Source organism: Aulonocara sp. 'chitande type north' Nkhata Bay, linkage group LG20, assembly GCF_057382095.1.
Source record: "Aulonocara sp. 'chitande type north' Nkhata Bay isolate Kocher_YH1m ecotype deep benthic linkage group LG20, A_spYH_male_GT1.1, whole genome shotgun sequence".
NCBI lineage: Eukaryota > Metazoa > Chordata > Actinopteri > Cichliformes > Cichlidae > Aulonocara > Aulonocara sp. 'chitande type north' Nkhata Bay.
The window spans coordinates 9,517,157-9,531,233 of record NC_141363.1 but is presented as its reverse complement, the minus strand read 5'-3'; the positions used below and the strand labels follow the sequence as shown (position 1 = coordinate 9,531,233).

The window sequence follows — 14,077 nt, the reverse complement described above, 5'->3', positions numbered from 1 at the left end:
GGGGGGTATCTATACTTTTGTTGTTAAAATGTTACGTCTCAACCAAGTACTGTATGCTTTTTATATTTTTAGTAGTGTTTCACACAGCAAATATTGTCAAAAAAGTAAGAAATCTTTGGGGGTGCTTTGATTCATTTTGGGGGTGCTGAAGCACCCCCAGAAATGGGCTAAAATCGCCCCTGGTTTGAAACGTTTTCCTTTTCTAATTGTATAGAGACCCCTGGTGGCTTTGGAGGGAATAAATTTCTTAGATGGTAAACTGAGATGCAAACGCCAAGTCCTGGATATTGTTGTAAAAACTAATAAGTAAACATTTGATTCTTATAGTACCAGACCTACATACTGTAATTTATGTTGCACACGCAAAAGCAAAAGTATGTTACCAAAATAGGGGGAAAAAAAAGAGAAAGGTGTCTTGAGTTCTTTAAATACTTTTTCAGCTGTGTGAAACCATGAAAGGTACTTCCCATGGGAACAATTTGGACATGCAATGCATCTGATCATCCTTTCTGAGCAGTACACTTTCAAATCGTAACTATTTTTATTGTTACCGCACTACTGCGACTATTACACTTTCATTTTGTAGGAAAACCCTCAGCCTTCGAAGCTACCCTATTTTGCAGAACTTAAAATCTTGGGTTGCAGTTTCACACAGCCAAATTGCCCTCGAGTGTCTGATGCTGGCTTCCTGAGAGTTTTGATGAGTCTTGTGTGACTTTCTTGTATGTATTGTCTGTTTCAAATCCCTGCAAAAAGTTTAATGATATTCAAAACTGAGATGTAATGATTTTTTCTTTTTGAGATGTTTTTGGTGGACGTCTTACGCTTTACTGTTGCTATTAATTTCCCATCTTGAAGAAGTTGGATTTGTTCTATCCCAAACACAGCAGTTACTGTGGCCACATTCTCTATTAAATCTGGGGGTTTTTTTTATTCTTTAATACACTCTCAACACACTGTCACACTCAAAATCTGGTCAAAAATGTTGAGTCTGCTGTAAGAGCTACCTGTAGAACTTGTGATGAAAGTAGGTGGGATCATGAGACTTCCAATCAGTTCAAATACTTACAAATGTATAGTTGATTTATACCACTTAACAAAATCCTTTTTTTTCCTAACAGGCATTACAACTTTAGACATTTCTATGGCTGAGTGTGGCCAGCCTGGGTTCGAGTCCGACCCACGGCCCTTTGCCACATGTCTCCCTCTCTCTCGCTCAGCTTTCCTGCCATTTCTTGACTGTATCTGTCAATAAAAAACTTAAAAAGGCAAAGAAAAGCAAAATTGTGTTTAATTATTATTTAACGTTTAAAAGAGGATTCAGTACTTCAAATTTGTTGAAGTCAACACTTTCTCATTCCTACATAAGCACAACAGACCAAACAAAGAGCAGTGAATGCTTCCACTCTCAGTGGAGATTTCATTTAATAATTGTATTCTTTTATAATTATTACAATAATTAATAATTTAAACTTTTACTACAGACAGAAAAAAAGAACACACAAGAATCTCACTCCTCCTTTTATTTGAGTCTGATGTGTGACTCATATCTAGTTCACGGAAAGTTATCCCAGCATGAACAAAACAGCATTTTATACATGATCAGTGCACAAACAGCCAGAACAGGAGAAAGAGCAAAAACAATGGAGAGTATAAGTTACACATTATTGGCTCTGTGAAAGAGCTGACGCACATAAGTAGACTGAAGGTTCGCAGAGTGCATGGAGTGCATCTTTCCTCTGTCAGCTGCTACTGCATGTGTGAATTAAAACAAAAATAACCTGAACAACATTTTCATAGTAATAGTTCAGTATTTTAAAAAGCTCATTTAGAATCCATTAACCCTCAGAAAACACAGAAAGGTATTACAATTACAAGATGTCATCCATTCAGTTATAGCAGATTCACAGCAGAGTCAGAAATCACACACACTGTAACTGTGCCGAAAAAGAAGTTACAGTGCTGTGAAACTGAAAGAGACTACTGCACTTATTCCATTACGTTTGGGTTCGAAAGTAGAGGAGTTTGCGGAGGAAGTTAAAGGAACCGGGCATTTGTTTGTATAGGCCTTTTGCAGAGTTTTGGGAGACTTCGTTGTTAACCTAAAACAAGAAGAGTCAATAATCAGACATCACTGTGTCTAAAGCCAAAATCTCTTAAAGTCCTCAGTTATTTTTTCTGATATATTAAGAGAAGCTCACCATCATCAACATTGTGACTAAGTCAACAGTGGCAGCGTTTTCCTCAAGTATACAGTCCAGTGTCTGGACGTACCACGAGCCCGACTGGGTCTCTCGCCAAGAAACATAACCTGTATTGGTCACATGGCCAAAAAGGTATTAAGGACACATAGATCTGAAAGGCTGTTTTTGTTTGAAAGAAAAAACACGCACCTGGAAAAGTAGAGTAGGACACCAGGATGTCACTCGGCGTGGGCAGGGTGGGTCTGGCGTCTGGTTCATCGGACATGCTCAGAGAGTCGCTGCTGGATGACATTGGAATAGCATCCGTCTGGTCATCCATTCCACCAGAGGATGGTTCGACCTCATCGGGGGACACCTCGAAGCCCATGTCTCTCTCATCTTGGGGACAAACACAAGCTCATTTTTACACCTCACTTGTTCCTATTAATTTTTAAACTGTGCGTTTTCTGACAGCTACCTCCTCCACAGGCCTGGATGAAGAACAGTTTAGGTTTGCCTTGCAAAGACGGGCAATGCTGGCCATTGAGGTAGTTTGTGATGTGCTGCACTGGTACGTACTGTCCGTCCACACCGTACACGGCACCAGGAAAGCGGTTGTGATTCACCTAAGGAAAGAAATATTAGCAAAAATCGTCTTACATGTCAGTCCAGTCAGATGTAGATCACATAATGGCATTTGCCAGTTAAATATTAAAATATTAACTGTAAAAAATATTAAATCCTGTGTATTTCCAGAGTATTCCAGCTGATTATTCTGAAGGGATGCAATGTTTTTTTTAATGAACATCAGAATCAGCTCAGCATGTCTTACCTCAGTGCCATGGGACAACATGATGACCACGCAGCAGTCATACTGGGAATGATCCTTCTTCGACAAAGTCAACAGCTCATGTTTGATTTGCTGGAATGTGGAATTAACCGTTAGGTCCGCAATCTTTAATACCCCTCAACACACACAGAGGCAGAAGACCCGATTCTTACTTTTTGTCTCAGGTTCGTCCTCACTTCCACGACAAAGTTGAGTGTCTTGAATCGTCTCTCCAGCTTTTCACAGTCTATGTTGGAGCCCTTGCGATTTTTCAGCATGCTGTGAGGTTCAAACTCCATGTTGTTTATGATGAGGCAGTAACCACACGGGCTCGCGTCCATTTTATAGCCCTAAGGCACAGAGAGGCGCAGAATAAAAAGAAAACAGAAAGGGCTGTCACGTAGGGCTGGGCCATATTATACCGTTCACGGTAATACCGGTATAATGTTAGGCAACGATAGGAAAATGAAATATCGCGATAGAATGGGAGTAAAACGCGCATGCGCAGTGCCTTTGTTTTCATACGCACATGGCCGATTGTTGAGTGAAACAGATGAACCAGAATTGGTTTGTAAAAATGGTGCAACTTCCGTGATGTGGAACTGGTTTGGTGTTTGTCCGTCAGATACACAACAAAGCACATTTTTTTGCAGAACATGCAAGCGGCCGTTGTTATTGTCGTATTTGTCGGACTAAGATGCTCTTAAATCTGGGAGTAATCTGGGTCCTAAACTCCGTATACTTCAGGTCAAACAACACTGCAGCATCACTTAGAGTTAAAAACTGTCTAAATTCTTTCATCTTTAATAAAACGATCAGCATTGCTGCTTTACCAGGTGTAACTATAAAGTTTAACTTCCAGGCATCCATGAAAACAAAAGTTATTACATTTAACGGAGTTAGAAGTTAGCAGGAAGCTAGCGGAAGTTAGCTCGCTAGTTTCGCTAGTTACCTAAGCATGATATTGCATGTTCTGACTGAGAGATTTCTGAAAAAAATCAAACGTACAGCTCTGCTATCACTTCCAACATAAATGAAGACAGGAAACTAAACAGCAGTGACGTTTGTAGGGTTACTGAAGTTGGGCTAGCTGGTATATAATGATGTGCTACGTGATCGCTAGCGACACAGCTATGTTAGCATAACATAAACAGTGAAGCTGGAGGACGAACACTAACACTTTTCCACTTATAAAAGTTAACGTGAAGGTTCTTCATGGTTAGAAACAAATGCAATCGCATGGCAGGATGCTGTAAACGGACCAAACTTCAGTCAGGTGAACAACTGAGATAATCCATCCACAATACGAGGTTAGTCATTACTATACTGCAACAACATGGGAATAGAGCAGCTGCCAGAGAATTCAACATTAATGAATCAATGGTACAGAAGTGGAGGAAGCAAGAAGAATGAGTTTAATAAAGTTTGATTTATCTGACTGCTTTGTTTCGCTTAATGTGCCTTATAATCCCGTGCACCTTATGGTCCGAAAAATGCGTACTGCACACTGCAGTTTAATGTTGCAAAGCACCTCTTTTTAACTTCAGTGGATATTATACATGGTTATGCTCAGGATATGTCAGCCCATTTCTACTGGAAATGCCTTTTGGTTAAACTTTCAGCAAGGAATTTGCATTTGCACTGTTACATTTTTATAAAGCTTTAATGTACATAAAAACCAGCTTCTTGTTTAAGTGAAAATAAATGGAAGGTTGTCTTTTTGCGCTAGTAATGTTGTGGAGTTGTATTTTGTCTCGCATCAATTATATCGTCGGTTATATCGTTATCGCAAATTTTCAAATATATATCGTGATAAATATTTTTGGCCATATCGCCCTGCTCTACTGTCACGTAAACATGTAAGTGTGCAGCACGGAAATGGTGCTTACTTGAAGGCTGTCACGTCTTACTCTGCCCGGTCCTGGTCTTGGCTTTCCCCCCCCAGGCGCTGTGGCACACACATTAATACACATTAAGCACAAATAAACTTACAAGACTGTTATTTAAATGGATAACATAGCTTACGAGAACTAGAAGGGATTTCTGGCTTTTCAACATCTTTTCCTGGTTTGTTACCATCCACTGGAGAGGCTGTCAAAGAAACAAAGGACACACAGATGAGTCAAATTCTTATCATCTGAAAGTGTTTGGCTCTAAAGACTCTCACATTAAATATTCCATAATGAAATACACTTACTAATTGGAAGAGGCTGGATTACAGGGCGGACAACTTGAGTGGGTGTTGCGGCTGGAGCTCCATTTTGTAGGAGCTCTGCCAAACTCTCCTGACCTGTCTCCTGAAGGCACTGCAGAAATAAGGGGAAAGCCCGACTCCCACGGGTTTCCAAGTCCTGGACTAACTGCCTGGCCTGGTTTCGTCTGGTCCCAGCGCTCTGATAATAGGAGACATAGTCTTAATTGAGTACAATTATGATATTTTTACTCCCCCTCTAAAAAAAAGAAAAGAAAATCACAGTCCCACGACCTACCTGTATCTCATCGATCATGTCCTGGGTGAAAATTCCTTTTTCCAGAAGGCCATCATAGAGTTTTGATGGATCCAAGTCTTTCACCAGGTTACTCCTGTTCCGCTGAAGAATATTCTTGTGTATTTCATCCATTGTCCATTTAATGCTAACGCTGGAGACACAGGGAAGAAAAAATCTGTAACTAAAAAATTGTTATTTTCGTTTTCGATCACGGGTTAATTCTGTGTCGTCAAAGGAGGAAAATGATCCTACTTCTTCGTAAAAGTGAAACGGGTACTTTGTTGTAGGAGTGTCGTTTACAGTTCGTATTTTTTTTGTCGGTTTCACAAGCTATTTCCTTGTTTACATCAGCGTTGCCTGTGATTGGTCCACTTACAGCGGATGAAGAAAAAAGCGAGGGTGTATTAGATTTATTTACCCCGCGTTCGCTTCCGCGCGGGTAGCGACCGATGGCCAGCTGAAGCTTAAATCGCGTTACGACGAGCATTAAACCAAACGCACAACGAAGAGAAACGTAACCTGTCGACAAAACACTCAATTTCCCGAAATGACTTTCGACACCGGACTCCACCCCCTTTTTTACTCTCGCTCCAGCTTCACAGCAGCAGCAGCAGGTTATCGGCTTGCCCTGGAAGATTTGTGGGATGCTGCTGAACACACCCTTTACATTTCGCTGTCGCTTCGACTCAGCGTTGAGTCGGGGCAAATAAGGGGGCAAAACCTTCCCCCACTATGTGGCGTTGTACCGGCTGACTGCATCTGCTTCAGGTGACTAGAAACGTGGAGATGTCGCGTTGAGACAACCGCTGTAGCAACGCCACTAACACTAAGGGTTTATCCTCGAGGAACAACGTTACTGTCACGGCCCTGTAACATGACACCATAATTATATTTGATTTTCAGCTGCCGTATATCGCCTAGCTTGCTTGGGTGCTGTATGTAGCATGCTGTAATACTGTTTTTAGCATATCGTGCCTGCCTTCACCGTTTTCCCATCATCAGAAAGCTAATGGAGGGAAAGGTTTCTCAGATATGCAAGCCATCTAAAATATAGGTCCTAAACATTTTTTGCCCACTTTAAATGAATGGCGATCGCTCCTCTGATGTGTTGAAGGTAACTGTGATGGCACGGTCAAAACTGTCTCTGCCACTGGCCATTGTGGTGGTCCTCCATGTGCTGCTGGCGGGACTTGTCTATGCTGAGCCCGAGATGGACCCATACAAAATATTGGGAGTAACGAAGGGGGCAAGTCAGGCAGAGATCAAGAAGTTCTACAAGCGTCTTGCTAAAGAATGGTAAGTATTTCCTCACGACACTTCGGGCTTCAGGTTTTAAACCTCATTGTACTCTGAGCTAATAGAACTGATCTTCTCTAGGCATCCTGACAAAAACAAAGATCCGGGTGCTGAGGACATGTTTATAAAGATTACTAAATCTTATGAGGTTAGTTGGTTTTATAAATAATATTAATGGTGTGTTGCATATACAGATGAGGACAAAATGATTCCCAGGTTTTGTCAACATTTTCCCAAGCAAGAGATTATCAGCATGGCATTTCTAAAAATACTAGTTTTCTTAAGAAAACATAAATTATTTCCTAATGCACATAAGATTCGTATGACTTCATAAAACAAACAAACAAAGATTACCAGGGTCAACATTATTAACCTTCTGAAGAACTAACCTTTTTATTGAGTCATAGCACAAACCACTGCTGTGCAATGATATGCTTTAACTTTGTGATGCTCAAAGCTTGTAAAATCAAGTTAATACTGAGGCTTATCATCCAATTTACTCTTTCTGTGTGTGAAGTAAAATATTGTAAGCAACCAAAATACAAACTGAAATGTTTGGAAAAATTCTCATCCAGAGTGCTAATATTTTTGTCCTCATCTGCATTGAAGTAAAACTTGAATTAGGTGGTGTGAGTCAGTAAAAGCTAATAATATATTTATATTTGTTCTACCGCAAATCCAGATCCTGTCCAATGAGGAAAAACGTGCCAATTACGACCGTTACGGGCAGATGGATGATACTCAGCCATATGGCAACACTCACTATGGCCATCGCCACGATAGCTTTTACTTCGACGAGTCCTTCTTCAACTTTCCCTTTAACAGCAAGAATCACAGAGACTTTGCTGACAGCAAGTACACATTACACTTTAACCAGTACGTTAATGACGTTGTGCCTGACAGCTACAAGAGACCGTACCTGATAAAGATCACCTCCGACTGGTGCTTCAGCTGCATCCATATTGAGCCCGTCTGGAAGGAAGTGGTGCAAGAGATGGAGAGCCTAGGTTTGCAGTGAACCTATAAATCATCCAGAATTATCATGCATCCCCTTCCTGATGTGTAAATGTATAGAGTGAGTAATGATGTGTGTTTTCTTGGTATCCTGTTTATGCAGGTGTTGGAGTAGGTGTGGTGGATGTAGGCTATGAGAGACGGTTAGCCAATCACCTCGGTGCTCACCGCACTCCATCGATACTCGGAGTCATCAATGGCAAAGTGACATTTTTCCATTATGCTGTTGCGAAGGAGCACCTGAGGCAATTTGTAGAAGATCTGCTTCCTCAGAGACTTGTGGAGCGGGTAAATGTCTGCAGGTCTTGCAAAAATGAAAAAACAAACAAACAAAAAAACGACATTGCATCGTGAGGGATTTTTAGACTACATTTATTAAAAAGGATTTGTTTTCTAAACTACAGGTAACTGACAAGAATGACCTGCAGTTCTTGAACAGCTGGCACGAGCTCAATAAGCCTCATGTGCTTCTGTTCGACCAAGTGCCTGCTGTTCCTCTGCTATATAAAGTAAGTGTTTGCTCATTTTTATGCTACATGTAACTGAAGTGCATCAACATACCAATCACTTATCTTTGCATCTACACAGTTGGCAGCTTTTGCTTATAAGGACTACTTGCAGTTTGGCTATGTGGACCAGGGCCTTTCAGAGACTGCTAATCTGCAAAAACAGTTTAATATTAACACTTATGCTCCAACAATGCTCGTCTTCAAAGAGAACATTGACAAGCCGGCTGACATTATACAGGTAAATTAAAACAATACTTGAAATAAAGTAGTGCTGTGTGATACTGCGATTTTTGCTATGGCGCCAATACCAATATCAGTACTTTTAACCTAAAAAACACAATTCAGTGCACTATATAGTGAATTTAGAGGATATTGTGCTAGCATCCATCCAATGCCACTATTGGTATTGATACTATTAACATTTAGGATCAATCCGATCATCTCTAAAATAAAGTAATTCCTTTATTTAGTTTCTTAAACCACTGTGAACTTCATGCAAAAAACTTGATTAAAATGTCTCTTCACTCTGTTTTTTTTTTCTTCTTGACAGGCAAAAGGAATGAAAAAGCAAATTATTGACGAGTTCATGTCAAACAACAAGTTTCTCCTCGCACCACGGCTGGTCAATCAGAAGCTCTTTGATGAGCTTTGTCCTGTCAAACAGTTTCATAGACGCAGGAAGTAGGAAAACATCTGTTTACTCCTGATGACTCTAAGCAAGTTCACCGGTTTTGTTGCAAAATCATATTTTTGTCATTCACAGTAACGTCTCTCCTCCTTTCAGATATTGTGTCCTGCTGATCACGGGTGATGAAGAGATCTTTTCCTTTGGGAATCAGGCGTTTCTCTCATTTGCTTCTACCAATACCAGGGAAGTTGTGAGGTTTGCCTATGTCTACCAACGGCTACAGCAACCGCTTTGTGACATCCTCACACAAAACAAGGACAGTGTGCAGTCGCAACCACAGGTAGAGTGTCATATATTGTATTGAGAGTGTAGTGTCCTGTTGTAAGCTATACCTTTTTATAAATTCTTTTCTTGGGTTCCCATCCCCCATCTTCTTTTGGATGTGTTGGGGTGTGTGTTCAGGTGGTTATCCTTGAGCGACGTAATGCTGCAGGAAAAGCATTTTTCAAGCCAGTTACCGCCTGGAACGGCAGTGAGGAAGACAAGCAGTGTCTTCAAGAGGAGCTGGAGCGACTACAGAAGGACCCATCCATTCTCATCCATGACGCCATGCTGCCTGAACTCAACAATGAGTTTGCCTCTGTATGTTCTCTTTGAGTGGAAATCATGGGTATCAATCATAGATTGTATCTAAAGATGGATGTAGCCTCTATGCTTGAAAAGTGAAACCAGTGCAGAAATGCCTGAAAACTGCAGCTTTTTTAATGACCAGCAGGGGGCGACTGATTGGAAGTCTAATTATATGGAAGCCTTTGAGAAAACAACATTACTTCTAACTTAATTTATGACATCAGTAAATACTTCCCTCATGAGTTTGTAGTCTCGATTTTCAGTTTCAAGCATTTTTTTAAAAAAGCGTGATGTTTGTCTTGTAAATAACATTCTGTGAAAAACACAAGTTGAAACAGGATGTATTTTCACACGTGGCTATGATGGGAGAGTGTAATTTCCTAGGTTTTCAGAAGGTAACAAAGAGATTTCTAATTTAATGGATGATATTACCTTAACTACGTTCATCTTTCACTTACAATTTAAAGTCTGAACCCTGCAATCTGCAAAGATTCCTGTTTACCAACCATCAGTTCTACCAAGCCCTGTTAATGCTTTTGTTCTGTAGATGTTTATAATCCGATGGATCTATGCATCTTATGATTACCTCTCTGAAGTCATTGATGATATTCTGCATAACAACTGGTAAGTAGAACAAACTTTTATTTTTTATGAACAGAAGTTGTTGAAGTTTTGAACTGCTACTACGGCAGTGTTTAATTTGCAAACAGTGCACCCCGTACGTTCTCTTTCTGATACGGAGGAGTACACATTAGCGATTTAAATACACTGTGTCTCATTGATGACTTGCAGGCGTGAGATGATGCCCCTTCTGTCCCTCATCTTCTCTGCCTTGTTCATCTTGTTTGGGACCGTGGTCATTCAGGCCTTCAGGTTGGCTGATTTAATGTACACATTTTTTGTTTCTGTAATTTCAACAGTACAAAGAAAACCAGGAGGAAGGGGTGGGGGGTGGGGGGGTAAAGCAGCAATGCTGTTAATCTCTGCTATTCCTGTTCATGACTTTTGGAATTTCTCTCCGTGTTTTTTCAGTGACTCGAGTGATGATAAGCAGACAAAACCAAAGGCAAAAGATGGAACAAAAGCAGAAAATGGGTCATCAGGGAGCAGTAGTACATCAAGGCAAGACTATAATTTTTCCTCTGTTGCTTGTGGGAGCGAAATGCACGAAAAATGTTTTTCAGCTCTGCGTTTTTTTTCTGTGGATTTTAGTCGGCCTCCCAAGAAGAGTTTTGTGGAGGTGACTGAGTTGACAGATATCACCTACATGAGCAACCTGGTGAAGCTGAGGCCAGGACACATGAACATAGTGCTAGTGCTCACTGATGCCTCCAAGAACATCCTCCTTAGCAAGTTTGCCAAGGAGGTCTATTCTTTCACTGGGTAAAACAAACATTCACTCTGGAGTAACTTAAATCCAGTGTATGTGTGAGTTTCTTTTGTGTGTTTATCATATTTCTAAATCTTGTTTGCACCCTCCTAGGAGCCTGACACTACATTTCTCCTTCCTGAATCTTGACAAGCACAGCGAGTGGATGAACACACTGCTGGAGTACACCCAAGATGCAATGCAGATTGATGCCGATGACGACGAAGGGGCAAACCGCAAGATGGACTACACCGGCTACGTGCTGGCACTTAACGGTCATAAAAAGTACCTGTGTCTGTTTAAACCCGTCTACACCGGGGAAGACCTTGACAGCAAGTCGTCCGAGGATGAAGGAGCCGCCTCTGGGGGGAGGTCCAGGTCCAGGTCCCGCGATGACCACCCACCACGTAAATCCAACCGAGCTCGCAGCATATCCACCCTACAGATCCACCACAAACTGGACCGCCTGGGGTTGTGGATGGAAAGGCTGATGGAAGGCACTTTGCCTCGTTACTACATCCCAGCCTGGCCAGGACTTGACAAAATCACCCCCAATAAATAGATGGCAGGTGAAAGACTTAGTATTTATCTACTGTAACACTGAAATGGTTTCATTCATTACTGAAGATTTTTTTCTTTTTGCACTTGAGATATATATTAAGTACAGATTTTTCCTAAGTTGGGCCAAAATTATAAACTTGGCTTTAGTCTAACTACTGTGGAGGAGGCCTTTTAGCGTACCTCCAGTACTCGTTGCATGCTGTATTTTTTTTTAAACTGCTGTTAGTCATATTTTTATTCAGGCAAATGCTGCTTCAGCCTTGTGAAGAGGAAACAGAATCACTGTGGTAACGTCTACAATCTGGATTTCATGGCCATAAATCATATTTACTCACACTATGAAAGAGGCCGATAGAAGCCTTAGAGTCAGGTTATAGTCTGTCAGAGCTAGTTCGCAAGACGCTCCAGGACTTCTACAGGCTTGGACTCAGTTATACACCTAAAATGTGGCACAAATAGTAGTGTAACAGATTAAATTAGGAAAGCTGTAGAGAGAAGCTCAATGTCAGCTGCCCAACTGCAGCGTCACATTTCACTTCTGCAAAGTTAGACAAACAGGGGAAGGAGTTTGAAACTTTCACTGATGAATACTGTGAAAAGAGATGCGTCAACCCAACATTAAACATCTTTGCATTTGTATGCATCTCACTCATAAGTTTATACATTATCTCCATCGTGCTGACTATTCCTGTGCAATATACATGTCATGACAATGCCTTTTACCCTGGACCTCGAGGCATGCTCCTTTTTTTTCTTGTCGCTTTTTTGTTATGGGGTTGTTGATACACACAAGATTTATTCAACAACCTTGGCCTACTTAGAAATCTTAGCCAGTAGCTTTATGTAGCAAACATAATAAACAGGCTCTCCGTTTCATCTTCTGAATGTTTTCCAACTGGCTGAGGCTGACTAACATGCCATCTTAAATTACATACCCAACTGAAAGTGGAACTTAGGTTATGCTTGCCTAGTTTATACATTTTGTTTTGTTCACATTCAATGTAAAAAAAAAACTGTTACAATACTTTTGTTGGTACATAGTGATGTGAATATTGCACATAACCATGTTATCTATACGACGTGTATTTTAAAAATGACTTTGTTTGAAAGATACAGTGAATGTTTTACACTACTGAGACTACAGTTACTTGTTTTTGATTAAGTAAAAAAGTGTCAGCTGTCATAAGATGTTTCAGGTGGTCTTTAATACTGTATTTATCCTCTTGTTAGTAGTAATTAAATGCATTATGTTTATGGATTAAAAGTCATTGTAATGTGTTGAGAGATTAGTTTATATTCCAGTTGAATGATCTGGGAGTACAGTTGCCCCAGGGGCTTCTTCTGCTGTAGCTGGGGGGAAGTAGATAGATTAGCTTATCAAATGCAAGAATCAATGAAATTTATGAATTATTTAAATAGCTACCAACCCCCCCCCCAAAAAAACCCCAAGTTGTTTGCTAATAGTGCGCATAAACTGGTGAAATTTGTTTCTAGCCTATCACAGGCAGGAAGTGATGTACGCCTTGGACAGGTCTGACATTCATACTTCTGGGCAATTTATAATCACAAAGTAACCTGACCCCACTAACTGAATGTCTTTGGACTATGGCAGGAAGCTGAGGTATCTGTGTGCAGCTTGCACACAGAAAGGCCCTGGGCGCTTGGTGGATTTGAACCTGGACCTTCTTGCTGCGAGGGAAAAGTAGATAAAATTCTGAAGAAAGGCTCTCTTCTGTTTTGTATTCATTGACTGTGTTTAGGCTTGGTTAGGCTAAATGAAAGATAATGGTCTTGTTAAAAAACAGGGTTTCTACAATTTTAAACACACCTTAGAGGGTGTGTTTGGCAGAAGGTTTTGAAGGCATACTTTCAAGTGCATGTTTGAACTGGAAAATTTCATAATGCTTTTAAATCAGGTAAATCTAATATTAATATAATAATAGTTTCCATGTTGCATCACTTGGTTATAAATTATTATTTGTTTCATTTCAACAGGGAGCTTGGGCTTAATGTGGGCTACTGTATTAACAATCAGATTTCCCACATAACACAGCCTTTCATGAATGAACAGTGGTTGAGATAAGCAACAAACATGCATGCACACAGCAACAGGCATATGTGTAAGAAACTGGAAAATATTAACAGCGTATGCACTGTTTCACAGTGGATCGTGGCATGTTGAAGTGTTTCTGCTCTCTCTCATAGCACTCCTGTTACATTCAGGTAAATCTATGCATAGAAACAGAGAAACACACTCCTCACTCTAGTAGTCAGCCAAGAGGGAGGAGCCAGCGGTATCTCATGTGGCAAGGTAGTATTGGAATATGAAAATAACCATCTGTCAGATCTGTTGAGGTCATCTAATCCCTTTCCAGCAGATGTTTTTGCATGTCAGCAGGTGTGGTTCTGAATATGGATATCTAACATTGGCCTTCATTTCAACAGGGAGCATGCCAGCAAATAAAGTTAGTAGATATGAATTCTATGTAACATACCTTCTTTTTGCACATTAACAAGTCTCACTCTGCTTGCCATTAGAATGAATACAGGCTTAAGACTTCTATCCTTT

General features: G+C 40.5%; 2 protein-coding genes across 5 annotated transcripts; one reads left to right on the top strand and one right to left on the bottom strand.

Annotated features, from left to right (window-relative positions):
* Positions 1 to 1,397: 1,397 nt before the first annotated feature.
* casp9 (caspase 9, apoptosis-related cysteine peptidase) lies at positions 1,398 to 5,887 on the bottom strand. 3 transcript variants are annotated; one of them, XM_086276825.1, is made up of 11 exons: positions 5,754 to 5,887; positions 5,502 to 5,652; positions 5,210 to 5,405; positions 5,038 to 5,103; positions 4,902 to 4,960; positions 3,186 to 3,362; positions 3,016 to 3,105; positions 2,662 to 2,809; positions 2,394 to 2,582; positions 2,202 to 2,311; positions 1,398 to 2,102 (listed from the first exon to the last, which is right to left on the bottom strand). In XM_086276825.1, exons 2-11 carry the CDS (start codon positions 5,631 to 5,633, stop codon positions 1,998 to 2,000), a joined length of 1,272 nt encoding a protein of 423 aa, XP_086132951.1. In that variant the 5' UTR covers positions 5,634 to 5,652; positions 5,754 to 5,887; the 3' UTR covers positions 1,398 to 1,997. The 3 variants fall into 3 exon arrangements, with proteins under 3 accessions (XP_086132951.1, XP_086132950.1, XP_086132952.1); XM_086276824.1 differs by having other exon boundaries at positions 5,502 to 5,861; XM_086276826.1 differs by having other exon boundaries at positions 5,038 to 5,094; positions 5,502 to 5,861.
* Positions 5,888 to 6,008: 121 nt separating this feature from the next.
* LOC147305170 (dnaJ homolog subfamily C member 16-like) lies at positions 6,009 to 12,790 on the top strand. Of its 2 annotated transcripts, XM_086276822.1 has the most exons (15): positions 6,009 to 6,269; positions 6,616 to 6,797; positions 6,879 to 6,945; positions 7,480 to 7,804; positions 7,915 to 8,099; positions 8,216 to 8,320; positions 8,400 to 8,558; positions 8,871 to 9,001; positions 9,105 to 9,288; positions 9,411 to 9,590; positions 10,126 to 10,202; positions 10,371 to 10,451; positions 10,611 to 10,700; positions 10,791 to 10,961; positions 11,062 to 12,789. In XM_086276822.1, the coding sequence occupies exons 2-15, from the start codon at positions 6,625 to 6,627 to the stop codon at positions 11,507 to 11,509; spliced, it is 2,376 nt and encodes a 791-aa protein (XP_086132948.1). In that variant the 5' UTR covers positions 6,009 to 6,269; positions 6,616 to 6,624; the 3' UTR covers positions 11,510 to 12,789. The 2 variants fall into 2 exon arrangements, with proteins under 2 accessions (XP_086132948.1, XP_086132947.1); XM_086276821.1 differs by lacking the exon at positions 6,009 to 6,269 and having other exon boundaries at positions 6,290 to 6,797; positions 11,062 to 12,790.
* The last annotated feature ends 1,287 nt before the right edge of the window (positions 12,791 to 14,077 follow it).

Excerpts from the sequence above, each read along its gene's own strand:
- casp9 (XM_086276825.1), bottom strand. The coding sequence starts at position 5,633 with ATGGATGAAATACACAAGAATATTCTTCAGCGGAACAGGAGTAACCTG. Across the intron at positions 5,406-5,501 it reads ACATGATCGATGAGATACAG|AGCGCTGGGACCAGACGAAA; the intron begins GTAGGTCGTGGG and ends TCCTATTATCAG. Across the intron at positions 2,810-3,015 it reads TGTTGTCCCATGGCACTGAG|GTGAATCACAACCGCTTTCC; the intron begins GTAAGACATGCT and ends TTCTTTCCTTAG.
- LOC147305170 (XM_086276821.1), top strand. The coding sequence starts at position 6,583 with ATGAATGGCGATCGCTCCTCTGATGTGTTGAAGGTAACTGTGATGGCA. Across the intron at positions 6,946-7,479 it reads AGATTACTAAATCTTATGAG|ATCCTGTCCAATGAGGAAAA; the intron begins GTTAGTTGGTTT and ends CCGCAAATCCAG. Across the intron at positions 10,452-10,610 it reads GTGGTCATTCAGGCCTTCAG|TGACTCGAGTGATGATAAGC; the intron begins GTTGGCTGATTT and ends GTGTTTTTTCAG.